Here is a 26,804-nt window from a genome sequence, read left to right as displayed (position 1 = left end):
TAAGCAGGCACACTCATGCAAAGCTATCCTCTGAAAGGTAACACCCTGGTAGTGTGCCAGTGTGAGTGGAATGACCTGAACAGGCTCGGTGGTGATTATTATCAGATGATTACACACTCTCAACACATTATTCTCCACGTCCCGCTCAAATATTCCCAAAATATTTCCATTTATTTGCAATAAAGCTGAATTCATTTTTCATATTGTTGATGATAATCTATAATGATACATTGTCTCTATGCTTCAACACAGAGAAGTTCCAGGTGATGGTCAACTACTCACAGCAACGTCAGGATTAAAGGGGGATTTATAGCGGGTTAGCTGCTGTGGCCAGAGGCACAGCTTGTGAACAGGCAACTGCTTGGGGCCCCAGGCTGTTAGGGCCCCCCCCCCCCGAAGGGCTGACAAAGTTAACTCTTCAGCAATGTCACAATGGGGTTCCCTTTCCCTTAAACAACCAATGGACGATTTGGAAGTGACATCACAGAGGAAGTGTTGCCAACTATCTTCAGGAAAGCCTGCAAATACGATCGTTACGTTTCAAACACCGCTCAGTAGGAAAGGACAATGTGACAGCAAGTTATTTGCTTATCTATTTAGGTTTTTATTGTTCTTTATAATTTAGATTTTGAAAATATCAAGGTTTTCCTCTTTCTATATATTTAGGTTTAGAAAATTCTACTAACATGAACTTTTGGAATAAAATGATTTAGATTTGACACATTTTTCGTTGGTGTCAGATTATCTTTTACATGATGGTGATGAACGTTGATTCGACGTGACCCCTGGAAATTTTTGCCCGAACAGACTCTAGAATCACCACTGTCCACAGATACGCTTGTAGCTAATGTGCACCTCCTCAACATAGTAACTACAGGTCAGGGCCGCTGTTCATCGCCTGTGTTTTCTCCTCTGGATTTCTCACGTCGGTACAGACTTCTGATAATGAACTGAAGTAGCTCAGTGATATGATGTTTACTGTAGACATGGCTTATAACTGCTAAGCCCCTCCCCCAAGAATAACCAAAATCTAATTAAACAAAATATCATCTATTTCTCACAGTATGCAACTGCAGTGCTGTTTTTATGTTAAACAAATATAACTTATTAACAGAAACACAATTTCTAAGTTCAGTAACATAACCCATGACCCAGTAACACATGGTTTCATCTGCCACCAGCACACCTGTGCAGGTAGCTGCTGCTGCTGCTGCTACTTGAAGTTGCGTTTCCCAGCAGCTGTGTCAGACCCAGGCCCTGTGGAGGAGAGGAACTTCTGATTATGGCGACAGTTTGGTAAAATGAGAAGAGTATAAACTGACCTGAATTGACTAACCTGTTATGTAGTGCGTTTCTTTTGTCACATATTACTGCAGTGGATGTGTGTAAAGTTGTGTGTAGTTTTAATGTAGTGTGTGCACTCACCACAATGACAGAGGTGAATTATGTTTCTGGATGACCATGTGAGAGTGTGTTAGTGAGCGTCCTCTTTACCATGGGCAATCTGGAATCAGTGACGAGGTCTTCGTGTGTACATACAGATCGTTTGGGGGAATATAATTAAAGTGCGCTAGAGTCTGATCATGTACATGTGTCTCGTGTTGGGGTGGCGATATTAACAGCTGAAATCTGACACTGAACTATAAATCAAAACCTACTCCATAAGTATTTACAGATGGACCTCGCATCAAGCACAAATCCTTTGTCAGGGCCTCAGTTAGTGAAGCGCTAATCTTTAGATACAGTTGATTGTGTCCCTGTGTTTGCTGTTAATGTTTCATTTGGTAAATGCCTCTTTTATCTTCCTGTAAGAAAAATGATTTTGTTCCCATACGCCTGTTAGTATTGAGGGGGTTGCCGATTCACGTAACATTATGCAGAGAGTAGGTGTAATAACACTGTTTATTATTATTAGTTTATTTCTAAGTGTATTTACTAATAAGGACCGAAATAACCTGAACTGAAACTAAAAATGATTTTGATGACTCTTCCTGCAGCTGAGGTGTTTATCCAATCAGATGTGATTCCGGGCAACCAGCTCATGGGATAGAGGTGTGTGTGTGTCTCTAACAATGCTGGTAGAGAGCAACGTTTTTTTTTTTTTTTTTTTAAAAGCTCCAAATCATTGTGGTTCTCCAGAGACCCGATGAGTCGTGCTCACGTTTGAGCAATTGAGACCGAACGATCTACAAGTGACACGTTTTAATAACAAACACTAACGCTGTGTTTACAGAAGATGTGTTACAACTGACCAAAACAGAAACAGCTGACAACCCGGAAACATTAACTTTAGTTTATTCACACATCTTGTTTTTCTTACATTTGAAAATCTGCATATTCTGTACATTCAGTAGTTAATGGTGTGGAAGACTTTTGATAGCCACATAAGACGATGTATGAAGTGTTTCCCTGACTGTGACGACCAAAGTCTGCTGAGGAACCAGTTGGAGAAGGCAGTCGATGTATGACAGACTCATTCACACACACAATACAAAAACTGCTGCTGCTGCAAAATGGCATCTTATCAAAACTAGACCCAAGTACAGAGAGACGGACAGTGTGAGACATGAAACAGAACTGAGATGTGGTGGAGAATATTCTGGCACGACAACAACACTGAACGGACTCCAGTGTTTATTTTCACTCGGATCTGAAAATATTCCTCAAAATGATGAGTGAGTCAAAGGGAGGGGGGGGCTGCATTAGGAATCTTAGGATTCATATATCATCAAACGAATCAGCAGTAATGGTCAAATCAGATGGATTAAAGGCATTAGTAAAACTAGGCCTGGGCCAACATCAAAACCCAGGAAAAATATCTAAACTCGCATCTTAAACGAGACAAAAATCACACTCCTGGTTTTCTACACTTCCATCTGAGCGTCTTTTAGAGAACACAGCAGACTGTAGACCCTGGGCTGAACCTCGCAAAGGACAGATGATCCTCATCAGATTATTCTCAAGGTGGAACATACCAGAAGTAAACTGATGTGGAGCCTTCCAGATCTGTAGTGACAATTTAATATCGCATTCAAACTGCTGAAAACTGACGACCAACTTAGTTGCAATCTGTCAGACAGTGAGATATAAAATAATAAAAATCATATTTTCAAAATGCAGCAAGAATTAAAAAGAAAAGGTAATTAAAAAAGTGGCACCTAACAGACACATCATTCCTAATGTGCTATATCTGTGTATTTTATGGGCACTTGCAATGCTGTATTGGACAGTGTATTCTGTGTCATTTCACACTGTATTTTGATTGGTTGGTACGTCAAAGCTGCAGCCACCTTGTGAGAAAAATCTGCCGTCATTAAACATCTGACGCAGGGCCACTGTTGGATTAAAGGTGTCCTGTGGAGTTTTTGACCTCTAGTTGCGCTATGCAAGTTTTTTTTTTTTTTTTTTTAAAATGAGCAGGTGCCCATTTTGTCCGTCTTGTTAATGTGCATGAGGACGCACAGACAATAAACACTCCAGCCAGTTGCTTTGCACCATCCCACTGACTGACAGGTGGCAGTACTGCTCAATAAACACAGCAATGCAAACAAGAAGAGTACTCAAAGTTTTTCAGCTTTGGAAATGATTCTGTAGAAGAAGTTTGTTGGATCAGTTTAGATGCACACAATGTGTATCAGTGAGTAATACTGAATGTAAACACTGGAAATTCCACAGGGCATCTTTAATGACCCAAGATTTAACCAAATTTAACTGTCTACTTGAGTCAGGGCCCAGTGCAGCGGGCGGCGTCCTTCACATGAAGTGAAGAGAGGGCTGCATTCGGAGCAGCCGTTAAAACGGGACGGGTCGAGTTTGATCCCGTGAAACACGAGTATCTTTATGATTGTGATCTTAGTTTTTTGTAAAGAAATCTATTCCATGCAACTCCCCTGACCTCCACACTCACTTTACATTTTCCTGTGTTAACCCAGTCAAATTATTTTTTTTGTAACAGGAGAAAGATTTCTGTCGCGGTTCAACTGCATGGGGCACATAATCTGCAAAAGAACAAGATGTCCTGATAAAAAGCTGCAGATAAACAAAAAATGAAACATGAGGATGACACTGAATGCAGGTGAACACTGTTAGAATGGATTTGTGAGAACATCATTTTAGGAAAAGCAACTTCAAGATGCCACAGAAGTTCACTATGCAATTTAAACACATGCAGAGACAAAGAAAAAAATTCTTGTTGCATGGGTATTATTTAACCCCTACATTTTATTTTTAATTGTCAAAATTAAAAATTCACAGTTTAATCTCCACAACAGAGTTACCTGCAAATGCAGATGATGAATTTTAAGAAAGCACCCAACATTTCTGCCATAGGAATAAAAGAAAACACTTGATTCCAAATGATTCCTGTACAACAGAGTATTTGAACTCAGACACACACAAAAAAAGGAAATATTTGCGTCACACCAAACAGATCATAATATTATATCCAAACTTTAAATACATTAACAATACCAGAGATCATTGCTTAAATAAATTCTACAAAAATATCTGTTGTACATGTAACATATTTACATTGACTGTAGCTTCTAGCGATTGTGTGTCAGTGTTATCCATAACAGACTATATTACTCTTATTTAAACCACACCTTTAGTGAGTCAATGTGGTGCTTTCAGAACAGATTTCCATCACAGTGCACTCACTCCAAACTTAAATGTACTACATATAGTGCAGAAATGGATAAAGCAACTTATGGTTGATCACTGCAGACTTCGATGCTGCACTGGCCACATCCAATTGTTTCTAAGCATCAAACTAAAGTTCCAAAATCATTTCAACTGCATGTTATATTCTTCCCTGTGTCCACGCAAGTCATCAGAAAAAAAAAACAAATGTCAAGCAGTGTCGAAGTAAATCTAATCCTGTGTAAAATCTTTTAATAGATGTTGGATTTTGTTCCAGCTAAACCTCAACAATTCCACAGCTGACTGTCAATATTTTAAAATTCAGTTCCAAAGCATCAGCAGTGAGCCGGGAGGACATTTTATAGCCCGACAACAGACTGAATTATCTTTTCATTTCAATTCATTCCGTCAGCCTGACATGACATTGCGATGTTATGCTGGACAGACACTGTAAAGATTAAGCCCAAATTTAAAAAGGATTTATTTGTAAGTTTTCTCTGAATGAGATTTCTTGCTGGTAGCGGGTGGTGGTGATTGTCACTTGACGAGAGCTTCGATCATCGTTGTCTTTATAACACAAAAGGTTATAATACGTCCTCTGAGCAGCACTGCGTCTTCAGGGGCAGATTGGAGGCTACAGTGCTTGTCTATTGTAAAGTGACGAGACGGGCTAGCTGGTTAGCGTGCGAACTTCAGTAGAAGAAAAAACGTTAACATTGGTCTTTCTTTCCACCTCTGGAGACAGCTGTTGGTGAGTAAAGGAATGAAGTTTGTGCTGAACTCAATGTTTCATCTAGACTGGTCAGTAATCAGCTGTGAATGCTAATGTTAGCCTTGTAGCAATAGCAAAATTTACAAATAGCTCCTTTAATTCCAAACTTTTAAACTGGTTTCCCGCCCCAATAATGAAGCTTTACACTGCTGTGGACCGACTGTGTGAGGGGGTGGTGATGCCTGATTCATCCTGAGCGATCAACAATCTGGTTCTTGGAGGATCAGATGATTTCTGGCAGGTCAGAATGTTTTTGCTGGCTGTTTGTTACAGACTGCAGTGAGCTTGGGCTTGCAATAAGTCAACAAATCAATAAGTCAAACAGATCATGGTGTCCACATCTCCCATCCATGTGTAACTCCATAGTACGTTTTTCCTTTCTGCTTTTTGTTGAAAGCAAAACTTTACTCTGTAAAACACAGCGAACTGGCTTCGTAGAAAGACGACGTCCACACGGCTCATCTCACCTTCAAAGCTCTGATTAATCAACCGTTTCTCTAACTGTAGAAAAGTGCTGTCAATGGGCACAACATCAGTGCCATCTTGACGAGTCATTGAACAAATTGAAAATGTGGGTGGTGAATTCAGAGGCAAAAATCAGGGAGGGAACCTTCTAGAGGTTTTTTGTTAAAGCTCAGTATCCAAGTAGCTCAACACTTTGTGATAGAAATAAATGTTTAAAATAAGTTTAACTTCCTATAGCTCAGTAAAATTAGATGGGAGGAAATAAATTAAAATATATTGGCAGGTACACACTTGATAACAATCTGAGCCAGCAAGGATAATATCATGCACAGCAACACCATGAATAGAAGCTAACTGCAGTCAAATGAGGTTTCTATTCCCACAAATAAATAACCTTTACTCACATGAGGTGGCTCCGTTTGAACTCTTCAGTAAGTGCTGTAACTTGACAAACAAACTGGACTAACTCTCCTTCGGCATGTAGGGAACAGACCTGTGGACTTAGTGATTGCATAGTCTTCATAAATGATAGCAGAGAGTTGTTAGTTACCCTCTCCTCTTGTGCTGTGGTCGCCTTCACACATTGTCAAACTTATGTTTTAAATAGTCTTTCATAACCTTTGCGATTGGTAGCTCCTCCAAGAACTTCAAGCTTTGAAGGCCAATGCAGTGACGGATTTTTATTCGACACAAGTCTTGTAGAGTCCGGGGTTGTCCTGGAAGAGGAAGAGAAACAGTTATTAACCAGTGGAATTGCACCTGAGAGGAAGCTCAACACAGCCGGGCTGAGAGCCTGATGTCTTCACTGCACAGACATCAGTATCGGTTTATGTCAGTCTATTAGTAACAACTACTGACAGAGCAGAACAGAATCTTCATTTGTGGGTCCATTACATGTCTTAATGGCAAGGTGCACATTTGTGTGTGAAATACATGACTTGATGATAATAAACCATGCTCCATCACCAGGATCCTGTCCCCATGTCTATCGCCCTCCTCCTTAGCCTGAAGGAGCTCCATGAGCTAAAATATGAACCAGGGCTTGTTGTTGTTGATCCTGGCTGCCAAGCTCAAACTACAGGTGTTTTGGGCCAGTTTAACCTCTCCTGACCGTCAGAGGAGAAATCTGGTTGTGGAACATAGTCAGATTTGGCCCAGATTATCTAGTGAAGGGTTCACAGATCCAGTATTAATCCTCTGGAACTGCTGGCAGACTCATCGGGTCCACCCCTGTAATATCAAACATGTTTGATATTAATGAGTTAAAATTGGGATGATTACGATTATGTCAGTCCTGGATTGCTAACATTAGCTAGCTTACTGCTGTGCCGTTTGAAATGTTTTTGTTGACAGCTTGTGTTGATTCAGTTCTACAATCCAATTTGTACTCTGCTGTTTTATACTGAAAGCTGCTAATTCCCATATTGTATTTGGAGGAACAAAAGTAATAAAACCCAAATTTAAAACTGGAAAATGCCACCGTCACTGTCGGCCATCCCAAAACCCCAAATGGTGCACATCCATTACGTAGTTTAAAGTTCCTCTTTCATCTGTATGATTTCACAGCGCTCAGCCAAAGGCGTTAATCAGTTCCCCAAATCACTCCGACTCCACTCTGGTATCAGCTGTATGCAAACAGATGGGAAGAATCCCCTTGATTCCAGGAAGTGATGTGTGTGGGTCTTATCAGCATGATGTGGTTAAAGTGACCTTACCACAGACACTTCTCTCCCTTCACCATAGGAAACATGCTTTGTAGCCAGATGGAAAATCTGCATTTTTATGATTTTTATGATCTAAACTGAGCCACTGAGGTGAAAAGCAAATTGTCAGAAAATATAGTGCAAATTTTTATAATTATGTTTATTGTTTTATGACCAAACGAAACCAACTCGAGCATCTAGTTGGCCACAAAAGTCAAATACCAGAGTAGCTACAATTATGTCTTTCCCACTGCAGGATTCTGCTTTTGTTTACATACATTTGAGAATTATCAGAAGGTGATAATTCATGTTCCAATTACTTTCAGTGATCGGTAGCAGTGCTGTGGATGGTGATTGGTCCAGGAAATGTAAGGATGACAACATTAGTCCAGACAATAAGTTTAAAAGATGAAATCAGTTTATAGATTTTTGGACAGTGTACAAACTTGATTCACAAGTTCATGTAAACATGAAGGAAACTCAATACCAGCATTACTCCCACTTCACAAAATCATGAGGTAGGTCCCACTGTCACCTCTTAAATCAGGTGCATCTAAAATGTCTTGGTTTCTCAAACATCTAAAAACAGGAAAAACTCAAGGAAGAACCTTGTATCAAAACCTTGTATTTGTTGAGAACTGAACAGCCAGAGAATATGAATTATGAAAACTCACACTGTATGAATTCATACCATCCAGACATTAAGTATTAAGTACTCTGTGCTTCAACACATTAATCTGAATGAAGGATACTACAATAAAGTGCCAAGTCTCTGCTGAAGCGCTGAAACACAGAGCCTGCAGAGCAAAAAAATGTGTAATTGTCCAAATATGTCTGTACTGTATTTTGTCAAGTAAACAACAAAATATTAATGCACTGTTACTTTTTATTTCATGAAGAAAAAAAAACGTAAAACCAAAAGTTTCAACACCCTACTGAGCCAGTGCTGAGTGACCCTCCCTTTGCCAACTGTTAAACACGGGTATGGAAATATTCTGCTTTGAGGTTGCGTGGCAGCGACTGGTACAGGAAACTTTGAATGGACAGAGGGAAGAATGGATTCCACTAAATATCTGCAAATTCTAGATGCAAATTTCTCGGAGTCAGTCCAGACACTGACACAGAAAACAGGCTGGCATCTAAGCTGGAGCTGAAGCTTCAAATGAACGGCACACTTTCTGGACTTGGAACATTTTACAAAAACTCACTAAAAATCTGTTAATCATGCTGTACGTGCAAGACCGCCTAAAAATACCCAAGAACTTCAAATGATCTGCAAAGAGGAGTGGGTCAAAATTCCTAAATCAAGAATAAAAAGCAGTTGCAAGCTGCATGGGGTTACTAAGTACTGGTCTAGAAGAGTGCCCAGATTTTTGCAAATGCTACAGTAACTTCTTTTTCTTCTATTCTTTCAGATCATCAAATAAACAGTATCAATGCACCAACATTTGAAGAAAGGCTCATTTTTAATGTCTGTTTGCTGCAGCGATTGTATTTACTTCTTTTCACTTCAAAAATCTATTAAATGTGTTGCTGTTGTTTATACCTGTATACAATCAAGTACGGTGTAAGAGTAATAACACGTTACTAAGTGAGTCATTAGTAAAATGTCTACATGCATTATGCCATTTTTTAATGATTCGTGGATGTTGACGTTCACACATCCTATGTTAGAATTGAGATGTCATACATGACACCTGGGGGTAGAGTATGTTTAAGATTTTGCTTTTGCTTGAAGTTGGGACCTTTGTATGAGGACAGTCGGACATGTTGAAGTACTGTATGTGACAGGAGAAAAACCTTAGAGGAGCATCAGTGATGTGTGCAGCAGCTGAAAAGAGCTGAGGGTGCCTGTCATTCTGTGTGGGATGAGCCTTTCATGGCATATGAGTTAATCCAGGAGGCAGAGGTGTAATCAATAACCCAGCAGACATGTGATCTGGCTGATGGTTTAGAGTCTCTGAAAGGACTTGTCTGAATCAGTGCACAGCTCTTTGATACCTTTGATATCAAAGTTCAGGGGGCAGTGGAGGAATGCAGCCATTGTTCCTTCTAAATCATAATGCTTCAGGTAATGTGCTCTCCTGTTCCTCTGACCTAGGATTGTTCTGTGACTGAACACTGGTCATTATAACCTTGTGTTGGCAAGCAGCCCTCTGTCACTCTATACATTTCTCAACTTTTGCCTCCTCTCAACTTACATTAAAAAGGTCTATCACTTTTTGTACTAAACTTGGGCTCCGTTTCTGCACCCCACCCACTTCTCCAGGTTTCTTTACAAAGATAAGGTTGTCAACTTTTCTCTGTGCTGTGCTGCATTTACAAAACGGGCCTACAACATTAGCCAGTATCCATACTCATAAATACAGTGTTCACTACAGCCAAGAAATCTTTCATTTTGAATAAGTGATTCTTCCCACATTTACAAATAAATCAATGCAATCAGTACAATTTATTCTGATCCCGTTCCAATGGCTGTTATATGAATAAGAAATTTAAATAATACATGCTAATACAAATACCTCAATGATCTTCGCGTGCAGTTTGCTCTGACAGATAGAAACGCCTGCAGTTTCAAAATATTACATGTCATGAAGCACCCAGCTAAGGTGTCTGGTTTGGACTCAAAGAGAAATAATGAAGCAGCTCCTTCCAACAATTCCAGGGAGGAAGACAAGGAAATAATGATTAAGAAACGGAATAAATTATTTATCCAAAATCCCTCTAGGATTTTTTGGGAGACATAAATATAATAACCCCATTCACAAAGTTATTTTCATACGTTGAAGGAAGAGGTCGAACATGACAGAATTGTCTGCTGTATAGAAATGCAGCACTTTAACTGTACTCATACTGCAAGTCATAATGTGTCAATGAGAAAAAAATGTATGTTTAGGAGAAAATAAATGATCATAGTGAAGCAGATTTTGCCAAACTGGCAACTCAAATAAACAAATGCAAAAAGAACCTCAACTTGTGCATGACAAGCTTCCTGTCGTGCATATTATAGTGTTTTCTATCTATCAGATGAATTGTTTCTTTCTCATTTTAAAACTTATAAAGCAATAACAAATAATAATGATGATCATAAATTGTTATTTATAATAAACTGTTATTATTTTTGCTATTATTGTTGTTGTTTGTGTGACAGGTAGTGTGTTGGTGAGACTTACTTGTGACCTCCTGCAAGAAGTCCAGACAAGGCCGGCTGATCCCAGACATGCTAACCGATACAGCTACCGGCGTCTGGCCCTCATAGTTCCTGGTGTTGGTGTTAGCTCCGTACGTGTAGAGCATCTGGGCGCACAACACGTCATCCCTGAGGGCTGACAGGTGCAGGGGGGTCTGGCCGTCTTCAAGACGTCCCAGATTAGTGTCTGCTCCCCTCTGCAGGAACATGCGGCAGTATGAGTGATTGCCTTTGATGACGGCGTACCGCAGCAGGAAGCCATTCTGAATGTCAATGTTGGCACTGTGGTCCAGGAGGATCCGTACACAGCTGGAGCGCTCGCGGATGATGGCCAACTGTAGTGGCGTGGTACCTTTGTCACTCAGTGGGTCCACCTCGGCCCTGAACTCGAGGAGGAGGCGTACGAATGAGTCTCGACCATAGTGAGCAGCCACGTGCAGCGGCGTCCAACCATCGTTGCTTTTTGCATTAATAATGTCACTGCGAAACTCGGATTCCAGCATCAGTCGGGCAATGCGTGCTCTCCCATGCATAGCAGCATAGTGAAGTGCTGTAAAGCCACCGATAAAGTCCTTCACAGTGGGGTCGGCTGTGCAGAGGAGAGAGGAGAGAAAGGTCAAATAGAGCAGGAGTTGTGCTTTGAGACTGTGGGTGACATGGTGTGTGATCAGCAGGGACTCTACAGTCCAGCTAAACCCTAATCAGCCACAGACAACCTCTTTACCAGTTCACCTTTAGCTAGGATTCAAACAAATACAGTGCACACGACTTTAGATCTGCAGCAGTGGTTCCCAACCTGTCAGCTGGGGCCCACTGGTGGGCCATGAAGGTAATGCAAGTGGGCTGCTATCTCAGTCTGACTGCACACTAAAAGAAACTGGAGCATCAAAATGGATAGCTGGTTGGCAACAGGAAGAAATGAAAGGAGAGAGAGTCAAGAGACAGGTGGTGAATCCTCTCCATCAAACAAAAAAGAAAAATCAAGCTTCCCTTGTTTTCAGTTCAGTCCTGAATGTTCAGTCGTTATCACTGAAATAAAAAGTGCTCTGAGAACGTATTAACTGGCCTTCGTATTGTTACGTGGTCGGGTGTGGGCCACCAACATTTTTGAGATTTTCCAAGTGGAACATGAGTTGGTAAAGGTTGAGACCCACTGATCTAGACATGATGAATAGGCAACAGATTCCTTCAATGTGAAACCTTTAAACTTCCTTTCACTGCTCACATCAATTTCAAATAGCCAAGGATTGCATGACTTCTTAGAGAACATCAGAACAAGACAAATTTTCCTGGATATTCACATAAATATTTTGTGGGAAATCTAATTTAAAAGAAGAACAGTGAGTCCAGAAAAGTGGCTCCAATGTTTCCTCACCACAAGAAATTTATTAGGTGATAATAAGTCCATATTGAGATTTCATGCTGCCCCCAACTGTCCAAAAAAAAAAAAAAAGAGAAAAAAATCAAATAATTCAGTATTAAGGTTTACTTAAGCCCTGGGCTGTATTTTGGAATTTCCACCTGAAAAAACAAAACCAGATTCAATCAGTAATGGTGCCACGACTGTAAGGCCAAAATGAACAACCCTGGGCTCTACGGATAAGAGACAACTGGGAGAATTTAAAATTCAGTGGGTGCCCCTGCTCCTATCACCACGCCTGAGTAAGATTTGAAAAACTCAACATAAACTGAAATTTTCATACTTTACACTGCATGTTTACATATTCTGGAGCACTAACTCTTGACCTTTGAAAAAATGGTGATGTTCAGCATGTTTGAAGTCTCTGTGAGTTGATTTTGATATGAACTGGAACCAAAGAGCTGCTGGAGAATAGGAAAAAAGCAGTTCTGAACCCCTTACCACTTGCATTAATTTTAAAATAGATGTGTAAGTGTAGATAATGTAAGTTGTAAACACACAGGACTTACTGGACTGACTGTGCAAAACCACTAGGAATGGTCCTTTAAGAACACTGGGCAAAAATCAGTATTAAAAATAAAGTAAAGCCACTGTGTGGGATTTTATTATCTCTCACTTTCATGTTTCCCAGTGGGAGCAATAAAAAAAGAGTTGGATAGCGAGGGGTATGAGTCGTGCTCACTGCATGGTGGAGCATAGGACAGTAATTATCTGACAGATTAATGGAGGAAACGCTAGTATACAGACCTTTTGCTTTTCCCCTCTGTGTGTGTGTGTGTGTGTGTGTGTGTGTGTGTGTGTGTGTGTGTGTGTGTGTGTGTGTGAGAGAGAGAGAACAGTACTGTTAACCCTCATATGACCAACACTGCAAACATTCAACTTTCTTGAGTTGTGCAGTGATATTGATGCTCACTGGTTGTTAAGGAGATAAGGATTTCTACAAATATTTATTGTGTCAGTGTCAGGGCACTGAAAGGTGATTTAAAAGAATATATATTCTAGGTGATACTTTCTGTGGATGTAAGGCATTTATTCTCAGTGAGAGCAAATGAGTGTTTAAATATAATGGACTTATTTCCTTAGATAAAGCCATAAAGTGTGACATGCTGTAGATACTTTTTTATAACTTGAATGGCTTTCAACCAATACAGCGGTGAATGAAAGGCTGTCTTATGCAGTAAAATAATGCCCTCTAGTGTTTAGACAGAAAAACCTGTCAAAGCATAATGATACACACCAAACAAGACAACAACAAAAAAGCCTCTGACCTCCATGCTCCAGAAAGACTCGAACACATCTCTCTTTCCCTTTGGCAGCAGAGAAGTGGAGCAGTGTCCAGCCGTTGGCATCGCGAATCTTGGGTGAGTATCCTTGCTCCAGCATCCTCCTGACAGTGCAGACATCCCCAGCTGCCACTGCAGCCTGGATCTGCAGCTCCTCATGAAGCTCAGGGTTCCTTCTGCAGTGATGGTTCAGCATCCTGTCACATTTCGGAATGGGAATGTTCATCTGTACCTAACCGCTGTTAGGAAAAATCGGTGAATACATTCTGTATATCTGGGGAAACTGGTTGGGTATGTACAGGGTGTCTGAAGTGTCTGACTCACCTGCCAAGAACATTGAACATTGTCTAATGCACACCTGAGAGACAGGTGCTTAGGAGAATGATGTAGGCAGTGAGCTTCTGCAGTCAGCATGAAGTTTACTGAGAAGCAGTGCTGCTGTTCACATGCCATGTCTGGCATTAAGAAACAATATTTTTATTCACAAGCTACAGGCCACGACAACCAATTAAAAAAGATGTAAAATCCCAATCATAACCTGACCAATACTGTAGCACTGATAGCTATGTTGACATTTAAGAGTTTAAAAAAAATCTGATGACATATTGGCCTGTATTCATTTTAAACATCACATAATATAAACAACCAGTTTTAAAATGTTGTTGCTGAACATATCTGAGCTAGTCGAAACGCTAAAATGTATTTCTTAAAAAACTGTGACTAGAGATGACCTGAGTTGATCTTAAGGATTAATATCATGGCATATTTTAAGAGATGAGTATTGATTGAAAGAAACCTGATCTAAATTCGGTCCTTTCTTTACTATATCCACTGTGTTCTGATCACCTCAGCCTGCTGGTGCTGCAGCGCTCTCCTTCACCACAGCTGGGCTCTACAGTGCAAGAATTTCACTGAATATGTGAGTGAAAATTAAAGCGTGTGAATGTATTTAGGTGCACTGTTGAGTGACTCTGAGTTCAGACAATGTGGTTGGCAAAATAAATGGATTCCAACATGACTTATCATTTGTAAGGAGCAGTGTACAAAACATTCAGGCAACAGCTGCTCATTTTTAGCCAGTGCTGTCATTTTCACCAGTTAAAATGACAAACTTTGGAAGCAGCAGGTGACATCAGCTGTCACTAATTAATGTTAATTCTGTGAGTAACTTGATAACAGGCTAAAATTAACTTGGCTGTTGTCTGGTTAAAGTGCTCTGTGCAAGCCAGCGTCTGTGCTTGACCGAAGATCATTTGTGAGGGAAGAAGCCCCACTCTGTAACACCACTGTATAATAGTGGACTGACATACAACGATACTGCTATGTTCATCGTAAGCTATTATTGGCCAACACACAGGCTCAGCCAATTTACACTGTTTCTACATCACTTAGCGAGTCTACTAGCTCTGCTATGTTCAGCAAACACTTGAACTTTCAGGGGGTACTGTGTACTAACACAAGTTCAGCTGAATGGCAGATAAACAGCAGCTAAACTGGGTGTATGATGATGTTACATTAAAATCTCTGCCCAACAGAGCACTGGTACTCCTCCGTAATGTTTTACATTCAATAGAAACTAAAGCTTCAGGTTTCAGTTTTATGATTTTTCAGGGCAACCGACAATATCACTAACTGCTACAAAAAATTGAAGAACAGAACAATATGCAGTTTGTTGCAACTGCAGTGGGAATTAGTCTTTCACTATATGTATGATTTTTTTCCCTGAAGCTTGTGTCCTTGGTTGACTGAATAGTTTTTGTGGCATCTACCTGTGTTAGTTAGTACAGGATTAATGGGAATTGACCTCTGTCTTAGATGATCAGTAAGCATCTTTTTGCCTCATACATGAGAGGATATAAACCTGTGTTGCAGCCATCCTCTCTGGTCATGAAGTCTTCACTTGACAACAGTTGCACAAATCTTACATATTGCCCCTTTAAAGTTCAGCTTTAAAGGTGTGCAGCAGGTTTAAGGCAAATCTACATTCCAGAGACTTCTAGTGGCATTAAAGTGACTTGTAGTAGCAGCTGGATTTAGACTAAAGCACAAATGATAATTTTGTGTTCGCATAGTTGTCAGGGTATATGTGAGTTTTGTCATTTTTCCATGTTCACAAAGGTACGACTGTCCACAAGCTGCCAGAATTTATGGCTGCATTAACTTCTTGTTTGGCTCTTACTCACTGACAAATATGTGCGAACACATCAACAATGCAGACACCCAGTGCAGTATAACAAAACCACATCTGTTGACAAGGTAGATTTAGGACTATATCCAGCCCCTAAACAGTAGGTGCAGTTTAAACCACAGGTCCTGAGGACACATGATTTTGTTCCAAACCCTGAATTTAACCAAATTGAGAACAGAGCAACAGCTTGTAGAAATTCAAATTAGCAAGAAATTATTTATTTTGTTAAAATATTTGAACTGCTCTTGTTGACCACTTTAAATTAAAAGGATGTAAAATAAAAAAAAAAATCTACCTTTTGACCAGCTGAAAAGATGGGCTTCTCTTAGTCATATCGGAGCTGCACCAGTAATTATACAGCTGCACCGTCAGGGAGGCTGAGAAAGAAATAAGAGGCACTGTGTCTTCAATAGTTAGTCCTGCAACACACACAAAAATGATCATTTCATCAATTATGCAATTAACGTCAGACAAAATTGTGGACTTGTTATGGATATACTACTACTACTACTACTACCATCACCAATAATAATAATAATAGTAATAATAATAATTCATAATGTGAAATGGCAGTTATGTCAAATGAGATAAATGAGATGTCAAATGCACAACTTTCTAACTTAAAAAGCTCTGATTCAAAATTAGCGACCGCTTCATTGTGACAGCCAAATGACTAAACCGTTCCAACAAGGCAGAAAACTCTACAGCATGTCCTGTCATCACATTCAACACTAATTGTTTAGTTGGTTAGCTCTTAACCGGTTGGAGAAAATTGGACAATAGAATGGCTTTATTTGCTAACATAACCAACAATGCACAGCACAGACAAGTAAACAATATCGATATGTATTAAAAGCGGGGGTTGCCAAACGCACAGATGAAGAAAACTCGTCTCACAGATTACACTAAACGGAATGAATGCCCAGACTCTTATTCAAAACCACTCGATTTCAGGCTATATTTTTCTTAGGCTGCTAGCTAACGCCAGCAAGCTAACAAATGCACTAGCGCTAGCTCGCTAGCTTCTGTTCACTTTTTGTACTGGCACAGTTCGGTACACGGTACACATAAACCAAACACACCGGGTTAATGGATATTACAGTTCATTCTACACATTTACTGACAAACACAACAACTTTAAACAACTATTAAAAAAAAGATTTACTTGACAGACGCTGAGCCGACGTTCAAGCCAATCAGCTTCCAGGTGGGAAGAATTGTCAAAGCTGCATATTTCTGTCGTTTCGACTCCAATCCAACACTAATTAGTAATATTGACTTTTGAAACTTCCCTTTATGTCCGTTTAAGCAATGTTGAGCATCATTTCGCTGTTAAACAATCAGCTTTAACAACAAAGTCTCTCACTGAGCACATCAGTGTGACCCCATCAGCAAAAACAATAAGACTTCCGACTACAACCTTTCAGAATAAAAGTATAATTTCTACAAATCTAAAACAAAACGTACACATGCAAAAAAAAAAAGACAATAAAGAAAGAAATATCGTATATGAAAACGTACTTTAGGGTCGCAATACATCTTTCTGTGCCATTCCAGACTAAAACTTGCTGAACTAACCTACTTTCAAAGCAGGCCTGGACTGATGAAACTAAAATCAACCTCTATTAAAATGGTGAGAAAAAGAAGGGGTGGACAAAAAACAGCTCATGCCAAAAATCCACAACCGCATATGTCAAAGATCTTGGTGGGTCTGCTATGGCTTGAGCATGTATGTCTGCAAATGGAACTAGCACACTGTCATTTATTGATCATTTCACTGCTGATGAAAGCAACAGGATGGATGGAGAGGTCTACAGGAGCATTATGTGCTCAGGTTCAGCCAAATGCATCAGAACTCATTGGTCACATGGTCAAAGCAACATCATCAACCAGGCTTAATATGCAGAATATCACCACACATAAAGTCACGATGGTGAACACTTTGATACAGGAGATGGCGGCACATTGTTCCTCCTTCACTTGATGTTGCATCACTGCATTTCATCTTCCCGAATGTCCAACTCCTTTAAAGATGTCTAATCTCTTTTTCTCAGAAAACCAAACAGCCATTTATTTACTCTTCACACTATCTCCACATACTTTCTAAAATACTTTCAACACTGGTTTCTCCTCATCCTATTTTCTGTAACTGTGTAATTATTTGAGCCTGACTTCTATTTTTTTTTTTTTACATGTTATACGAATTAACTCTACTGTTTCATTCTCATGACAATGATCATTATTATTTGCTGAAATGAAAAGTATAAAGTTACTGTTGCTGTATTCAATTCTCAGTCTGCTTATCTACTTTCCTGTTTCCCTCACTACTTCTTACCACATCCACTCTATTTAAGTTTTGAGTCTATTCCTCCCTCCTTTTGTTGTATCATCCTAATAATATTGCCTCTGAATTATCACCATTTTGAATGTCAACATTTCCTGTTCTGACCACTTGTTTTACTCTTTACTTTGGTTCGTCATGCACCATGCAAACTACAAGGGAAGAAAAACACACAGAACATCAAGATGGCAAAACATTATTAGTATTCAGAAGAACAACAATATACATGTTTAATATATTTTGTGTTCATAAAAATATGTAGATGTGTTTTAAAAAGAATACTAATTAGATTTAATAACATTTTAGTTTTCTGATGTTTATATGGAGAAAAAAAATCAAAACATCATGACAACATCTCTGAGAGTGGTTTTTTTTTTGGTGTTGCATGTTATGGATTAAATATTTGAAGTGTAACGTAATGTGAATGTTTAAACTTAACTGACATTTGTAATTGCTCAGGGAAGAGTAAAATACAATATTGACAACCTCCAAAACAAATTGTCTTCTAACATTTTACATAATTTCTCACCATGTGGGAGCTGTGAATAAAAAGAAGATATACTTCCCTGTCTGATAACAGGAGAGTATTTGAAGACCACTGGGTGACAATAATCAATAGCAAAAGACACTTCTTTACACCTACTGGACGGACTTCCTGTTCAGTGGCCTTTACCTTCTACATAGAGGCTATGAAGAAATGGACACATTGAAAAACACAGAAGATTTGAGCTGAATATTTAGTCAGACATCAAATACAAATAACTTGTTAAGGATAACTTAACTTAAGTTGACTGGGAAGTCAAATATATTATTTATATATACTGTAGGAGACCTATCAACAATAAATACATGCCATTTTAAACTTACAAGAAAGTTCTGATTAAACACTGCGGTGAAGATTAGTCCAATGGAATACCATAATCCAGAAATGGATAAATCTGTATTGAGTTTACAAGAGGAATTTGAGATGAAATTCTATGAGAACATTGTAAAGTGGCAGGGTTTTGAATCAACAGATCCAGTGTTTAATCCAGCAGCAGTTTATCACAAGCCCCACCTCCTCTGTGAAGAGAACCCTGTTTAATGTCCCCATACAGAAATGTAATATATGACATTCATATTAGCCTAATGTTTCTATGATGTTATACTGTACATCTCTTCAATGTCCTACTGGTTTTGTGTACATATGATTTACCACATGGGATAGTAGGCCTAATGAAATAGATTACTACTTTTATGTTGAAACCCCTTAATGCGGACAATTTTCAGTTGTACCTGAAGCAGCACGGAGGTGGTTTCATGGCTTATTTATATTCTCCTAAACTGAGACGCTGGAATCGTTTGAGATAATTATTTCTTAAAGTAGATCACTGCCATATAGGTATTGTGTGTAGAGCATCTCCTTATTGAAAGCCAAAAGGTTCATAATTCGTCTCAGTCTCCACGGCGCTTGACGTATTTGAACGCCACCAAGGCGTTTACTAAGCGCCCGGTGGCGCTCAAAGCGGAGTTTACAATACGTCAAGCGCCGTGGAAACTGAGACGAGTTATGAACCTTTTGGCTTTCCATATCCTCTACCGTCGTAACCCAGAAAAACAAGCAGTAAACATGAAGTTACCTCACTAACCCCGAATCCGGCTTCGTACAGGCCCAAGAACAATATGGAACGAGCTCAAATGTGTTTTATTTTAAAGGCTCAAGTGGCCTACATCCGGTCTTCGGTGTTAGTTCTCGGTGATTTGACTTAGCTTCTTGACCCATTTGTTGTAGTGCTGCTTCCGCGTGCATCATATGGCAGGGCTACACGGAAGAGGCACCATCATGGAGCACACCGGGAGCCGCAGAGAGCGACTCACCACGACCGAGTGCTTTCACGGGCTGACAGATGCGTACAGATGTTTTCTCACGGGGTCAAGTCCCCGCCAAAGTGCTGCAGATATGGCGGGTGTGATATTTTGTGGTGTGTGTGGACCGGTGCCCGGTGAGGACAGAGAGCGTGCTCCTGCAGAGCGTTGCCATGAGAACGTGGTGGAGCTGACCTGCATGAGTGTGAGTCTGGTGGAGAAGATGATCTGCCTGGTGTCTCAGAGCGAACCTCCAGAAGTCACGGTGTACTGTGGTGAGGCTCTGGGGCTGCTGTTTGAACACATGGATCTCATGTCACAGCTTGTGAGTCCCACACTCTCCTCAGGCTGTGAAAGCACAAATATGTGGATTTACTGTGATAAACACAGTCACGTGAACTATAACTGCTCCACAGGTCCGTCAGTTCCAGAGTGAGGAGCACATTATCTCTCATCTGGCAGCAAAGAGTGTATCAGCGTACGTTGTGTATAATCTCCAAAAGTCTGTGAGTAGCCTACTCATCTGTCTATTTTGCATTATTAACTCTCTAACTTTCTCTAACCACCTGCACAGGGTCGTGTTGTGTTTATGCTTTGTTAAAATGAACCAAGTTTAACACCTTTTAAATTGTAGATTCTGAATGTTTCTAAAGATGCGAAAAGGTCTGAGTTTGAGGGGAATGTGTCTTGTAGAATATTATTTTGGAAAGGTGCCATGGCTTTGAATATTTCACTCTGTGTATTCATCATGTACGTTCAGTAGAATATTGGACAAGCAGACATAAAGTGACAAGAAAAAGTGTGTGAATCACTTTCTCCAGGTTTTCTGCATTAAGTGGCCATAAAAGGTCAGGGGCCAGTTGGACAAAGCATCTTATGTTAAGATTTTCCTTAAAGTCCAACTTAAGGTGTCCTTAAAATAAAAACGGTTGCACAAAACACCCTTAAGTCTTCTCTTTGAGGTTTCTTTAAAATGTTAACTTAAGTATTTAAGGTTTTCTCCTTATCTTGGCATTATACTTAAGGAAGAACTGAAAGTCAGTTAAGCCCTTACACAGAAGACCTTGGTGAACAAATTAAGGAATCAGTCGATCAGCTGTGTGCCGTATCCTTCACAGTGTCAAACGCTGTGACCGTCTGTTGAACACTGGTGAAGTTTCCATCAGAACAACAGGAGGATGAGATAGTGGCGCACTTCTTTAATGTTGCCGGTTTTCTTGCCTTCTATTCTTCTGCCATTTTTTTCTCACGAGATGAGATGTTAACCGGTATCACAAGCACTAATTCCTGCAAACAAGCAGTCTCCATGGAAACTGTAGAATTTTACCGCTGTGAAAACAAATTTCATCGCTGCAAATGTCTTAACGTTTTCCCTTAACTAAGGAAACTTTTTAAGTTATTCTGTGGAACACCCTTAAGTAACTCCCTCAGCTAAGGAGAAATTCAACCTTAAGTGTCATACGTAAGTAGAAGACAGTCAAACAGTTATGATCTGTGGGTCTTTATGAAACAGACACACCAAACATCCACAGTGCTGATAGAAGAAGTTGATGAACCCATGGATTTAATAAATGGTTGAACCTCATTGGTCAGCAATAACCTCAAACAGCAGCTCCTGGTTGCTGTGGATCAGACCTGCACAGCGTTCAGGAGAAACTTTGGACCAGTGCTCCAACAGAGCTGCTTCAGCTCAGTCATATTAATGGCAAGCTGTCCAGGCCCAGAGGCAACAAAACATCCCCAAATCCTGATGCTCTCTCCATCCTTTGGGATGATGTTTTCATGTTGGTATGTGTAACTGGGTTCAGTGGGTTCAGTCTGCTCCTGAATATACAGTTTACAATACCCCATTAAATCTATTTTTCAACATAACGGTTCCAGTCTCTGCGCTGTGTAGAAGACCATGTTGAAGTAATGGCTGGCAGTTGACTCTTTAGCGCTGATGTTGATTCACTACCTTTTTTTTTATGTGCTTAGGAGCACTTCAGGATCTGTGGGATACAAGCCCGGTCTCAGTAAAACATTTCAGTATCATTACCTTCTCTCTCAGAATAGACACATTAATATATTAAGATTTACAGATCTTCATTAGACAGTCAAACACTCAACTGGGGGGATACAAGCTCGGTCTGACTTGTTCCCCCGGTAATGGACTTTATATAGTTGTATTGTTACCTTGGTAACCAAGCACTAAATATGAAAATCTAAAATAACATCAAGAAAAATATAAAAATGACACAGTCACTTTACAACAAACATAGATAAAAGTACTAACAAAATTTAATTCTGTATTAGAAGATTTTGCTATTAGATAAAGTAACCATTTAAAGCTTAAATTATGTGTGTAATGTAACATGCTAGAGACACATGTTACATATGCTGTACTCTTTTTGCTCTTTGGCAAACTTCAGAGTGAGTTGTTTTTGGAGAGCAACAGCTTCCTCCATGGTGTCCTGCCATGGACACCTTGCCTGTTCAATGATTTTGCGTATGGTAGACTCATGAACAGATGTTAACCAGGACTCTTTTACTTTCAGCCATTATACTGCCCACTGCTGGAACCAGCTCCCACTGGAGATCAAATCTGCCCCAAACTGTAACTGGCTTTAAAAAGAAGCTAAAAACTGCTCTATTCTCCTCTGCCGTCATCTAATGCATTGTCAGTAAGATCATGCAGAGAGATTGGCCTAAAGAAACTAAACTACACACTCGACAACAATGTCTACAAGTGACTCAAAATAGAGAATTATGCTGTATAACAAATGTTTTAAAAGTATTTTTTGTTTTAGCAATAGAAACCCTTTAAGGAGGGCGATTAACTGGTTGGTTTTGTAACTGTACATCTGGTTAACTCACCTCTGAGAGCAGTGCACAGCTACTTCCTGGCTGTTTATCTGGGACTGTCTCCCATGCAGTGGATGTGGCACTCCTGAACAGGGCTGACATATTGTTCAAATGTTTTAACATTATATGTGTTTACTACATTCTTTCATTTCTCAGGGAACAGTCAATCTTGTCTGGCAGCAGAAGTGTGTTCAGACATTTCACAGCTCACCCCCCGGTCCTGAATTGGACGCCTGTCTGTGGTCACTGACTGAGGTCCTAAAAAGACTTCTTAAAGCAGCTCATCAAGGTAAAACATGTTGCTTTTGTGCATTCAATCTGAGCAGAGGCTGACATTCATCTAATTCACATCTGAGTCACAACCATGTGTGAACTCATAATATGTTTGTTGGTCACACCTGAAGGTCATGTTCATCAGCCAATAGAAACTCAGATATTCTGTTTTTTTTTGTCTCCCTGATTCAGGACTTTAACCTGCAGTCTTTGCTATATCTCAGAGCTAGGATGACAGTTGCTTTAAACATATTGTTCATTAACATATATGTCAAAACCAATATATCTATGCAGAAGGATGGCGGTCACATTCCTCCCAAGATATGAAATACAGAGATTTTGAGCAGGAATGTCGTTAGATCCCCAAAAATCTGAAAGACGGTTAATTAGTCCACCTTAGTAGTCAGTGCTAAACTTATCCAAAACACAGTGGATGTTGTAGAGCTCACTGAGCTCTACAGACAGACCCAGGTATGTGGGCATCTAAATAGGAGGCTAAGGTGCATGTATCCTTCATGGACGGTCTCTTCCATTAAAGATGTTACAAACCATGTAAGAATGATTTCTTTCTTGCTCACAGACTTGACCTGGAGACCAAAGAGATATGAAAGAGACCTATAGGTTGCTAAAAAAATGTCTTACCTTCAAGTGAGTGAATATTTACAGCATTGTTTAGAGCTGTTCGCTCTTTCAAATGTCCAAGTTGTGGGATGTATGAAGGCTCTGGATTAAGGCTTGTTTCAAACCTGAGTCATTTTATTTAATGTTTGTAAGTAGTTGAGCTTGTAACAGCAAAAGCAAAAAAAAGATGATGATCACAGGTATCTATATACAGTAGATACTGAATTCTCTGATACCTTTATTAGAAAGGCTGCAGGTAAGAGGGCTGAACTGTTCTCACTAACTGTTCTCACTGCCATTGTTGCTTTTTTGTTTAAAGTCCCATATTAAGGATTTACATTTGCATTAAGTGTTTCCTGTTTCCATTAACAGTTAATATGTTTGGTATATTTTCTATTAATGAATTGTTTAATCTTCAAAATGTATTTTTTTCCCACCAAACAGTCAAAATTTCAAAGATTCAAAGATTCAGTATCTGGTTTACCCATAACAAAAAGACCAATATGAAGTCCAGAGTAGAGGAACCCAGCTTCCCTGCTTGTTGTGTTGTGGTGTCTAATGTCTCATTTTGAATAATATGTGTTTATTCCATCAGAGATCCTCGGGAAACTTCTGGCAGCTTTTGACTCCAGCCTGTGTGCTTTGTGTTCAAAGTTTCTCCCTGACGAGAGAGAGGAGGTAACACAGTGTCCGGTGGATTTTACAAGCAGCAGCCACTGGGGAACTACATGCTGCCTTCTGCTGGACCTGCTGGAGGCACTGACTGCATCCAGTTTGATATGTGACGCAGGTCTGAAGAGTCAGAGATTAACCCACATTCACTCCTCAGCACTCCTCACTACAGTCAGATGCTCCTCACAGTATTTTGTCAAAAAGCGAGCGATGCTGCTTCTGAAGAGAGCTGTGCTTCAGAAGGCGGGAGAGGACTGGGCGTTAGGAGACGTGCCGTCTACTGGGCTGAAATATGAGCACTTTAGCTCTGATATGAACACGCTAGCTGAGACTGTGTTAACTGCAGTGGTTGCTAATTGGTTGGAAACCGTTCAAGTGGAGTCTGCTTCTTTCTTTGGGGGGACCAGAAACATCCAAGGTGATGATGGTCAGAAACCAGACAGTGTGATGCTGAGGGCTGTCAGCCTGCTTCTTCTCAAGTCCATGGAGCTTCATATACAAACAGCTCAAATAGGTGAGTGTCTATAATGAAACACAACACTGGTACACATAGTTATGTACAGTATGTGTTTTTTTGCTGAGTTAATGTCGTGGGAAGAGTTTGGATTTGTAAGTTTTCTCTGCGGCTGAACGTAGTTTCTTTGCGGGAGCAGGTGGTGTTGATTGTCACTTGACGGAGCTTCAGTCATCGTTGTGTTTACAAGACCAGAGGTTATAATGCTGGAGGCTGCAGTGAGTTGCTATCGGAAAGTGACAAGACAGCTCGGGGCTAGCTGGTTAGCGTGCCATCTTCAGTAGAAGAAAAGACATGATAGAGACAAGAGTTAACATTGGTGTTGGAGATGGCTGTTGCTGAGTAAAGGAATGACGTTTGATGCTGAATTCACAGCGTTTCTTCTAGACTGGTAAGAAAGCAGCTGTTAATGCTAACACTAGCTGTGTAGCAGTAGCAAAACTTACAAATAGCTCCTTTTAAGGGATTTGGTACTTGAAAGCAAAGAGTTTAAAGTGAACTTTAAACCAATGTAAAGTGTCAAGACATTTTGTTTAAAGCAGCATTAATTTATTTTTTTTGGTTTGCTACTTGGGGGGGAGCAAACACAACATGGACATACTATATTATCACCATATAAAGTTGATATTTGAACTGAATTGGCAAAAAATTATATATAGATATTTTTCTCAGAAGTGGGTAGAGATCAAAAGCAGAATGGAAGAGAGTGAATATTGATCTTGCATTCATAACGTGGTCAAAAACTGAGTGGCTGAAAATGATTTATAATGTTGCTCTGCGACCGCTCCATGTATAAATGAGCAAGTGTTTGCTAACAAAATTGCCATCATCTTAAAAGAGCTATTGCTACATTGCCAACATTAGCATTTGTCACAAAACGGGCCACACAGCCATGACAAAAGAGGGAGATGCACACAAACAATCCAATTAACAAATGTTAAATCTAGAAGAAGAAGCTAAACTAACAATGGCATATGTAATCTGTAAGATCAGCAGTGTAAGTGAGTGCATGACAACACAAACCAAATGCCACCCAAACCAAACAGGTGCCTCCAGGAGGACAGAGAGAAAGAACTGAACTCCAACATGGTTTTAAAAGCAGTAGCAGAGAGGACCCAGGTGTGCCAGGTCTGCTGATGAGCCCAGGTACTGACAGCCCTCTGCCACACCCACCTCTAGTACCTGTAAAGGAAGCAGCCACACACAGGACGCAACAGGTACACAGGTGGAGAGGGTTGTCACACATTAACAGCTGTTTACTCACCAGTCCAGAAGAAACTTTGTGAGTTCAGCATCAAACTGCATTCCTTTACTCACCAACAACTGTTGAGGTGGAAAGAAACACCAATGAAAACTCTTGTCTCTATCACATCTTTTTCTTCTACTGAAGTTAGAATGCTAACCAGCTAGCCCTGGCCCAGTCGGATTTTCTTGATACCAGGTCACTGTAGCATCCAGTCTGTCCTGAAGAAGTAGCTGCTCAGAGGACATATGACGCAGCAATGGCTGAAGCTCTCGCCAAGACTGGTACGTAAACAACTGTTAATGCTCACGCTAGCACAACGTACCAATAGCTCCTTTAAAGGTGATGATATCTCAGTGTCGTGTTCACAGCTTCTACTGCCTCCAAGTGGCAAAAATATCAGCTATTGTAAGATTCTGGTAATCATGATCTTGATAGTTATTTGTCTTTTCAAAAACTTGTTTTGTAAAAGAGAGTAGTGCTTCTATTTTAGGTGAGTATTTATGCCTTTATTTTATGTATGTTTTTGATGAAAGCACAGGATGTCGCCAGAACAACAAATTAAAGAGAGCCTGTCCAGACACTGTAACAGCAGCACACGACAGCAGCAGTGTCTTTATGAGTCTGTAATGTAGCAGGAAGAGGAATTCTTGACACCCTGTGTTACAGTGTTTCCACAGCAGGGGGCGGTCCTCTCACATATGTGTTGAGTGACTATGCTGATACCCTCCCTGTGTCCTGTCACAGCAGAGGTGGACTGTGCCATAGAAGTTAATGGGTATCTACAGA

At 40.1% G+C, this 26,804-nt stretch overlaps 2 protein-coding genes across 4 annotated transcripts; one reads left to right on the top strand and one right to left on the bottom strand.

Annotated features, from left to right (window-relative positions):
- Window positions 1–2,278: 2,278 nt before the first annotated feature.
- Window positions 2,279–17,071, bottom strand: asb7 (ankyrin repeat and SOCS box containing 7). 3 transcript variants are annotated; one of them, XR_015437375.1, is made up of 6 exons: window positions 16,828–17,071; window positions 15,958–16,081; window positions 13,460–13,671; window positions 10,755–11,360; window positions 3,337–6,594; window positions 2,279–3,290 (listed from the first exon to the last, which is right to left on the bottom strand). XR_015437375.1 is itself a non-coding variant. In XM_023408291.2 (5 exons), the coding sequence occupies exons 2-5, from the start codon at window positions 15,993–15,995 to the stop codon at window positions 6,455–6,457; spliced, it is 996 nt and encodes a 331-aa protein (XP_023264059.1). In that variant the 5' UTR covers window positions 15,996–16,081; window positions 16,828–17,071; the 3' UTR covers window positions 2,279–6,454. The 3 variants fall into 3 exon arrangements, 2 of the variants coding, with proteins under 2 accessions (XP_023264059.1, XP_023264060.1); XM_023408291.2 differs by having other exon boundaries at window positions 2,279–6,594; XM_023408292.2 differs by lacking the exon at window positions 16,828–17,071 and having other exon boundaries at window positions 2,279–6,594; window positions 13,460–13,713.
- A 2,412-nt stretch (window positions 17,072–19,483) lies between these two features.
- On the top strand, window positions 19,484–26,803 carry LOC111656553 (protein Lines homolog 1-like; the record flags this gene model as incomplete). The annotated part of the gene is made up of 5 exons (XM_023408294.2): window positions 19,484–20,173; window positions 20,265–20,354; window positions 22,849–22,981; window positions 24,182–24,772; window positions 26,763–26,803. Coding segments are annotated over exons 1-5 (1,233 nt in total), but the record flags the coding sequence as incomplete, so codon positions are not given.
- Window position 26,804: the final 1 nt, after the last annotated feature.

Source organism: Seriola lalandi, unplaced genomic scaffold (genome assembly GCF_002814215.2).
Source record: "Seriola lalandi dorsalis isolate HSWRI2012SDOR001 ecotype SW California unplaced genomic scaffold, Sedor1 jcf7180002054359, whole genome shotgun sequence".
NCBI classification, from domain to species: Eukaryota; Metazoa; Chordata; class Actinopteri; order Carangiformes; family Carangidae; genus Seriola; species Seriola lalandi.
The sequence above is the reverse complement of the archived record's forward strand: the minus strand, read 5'-3'. Positions and strand labels throughout refer to the sequence as shown.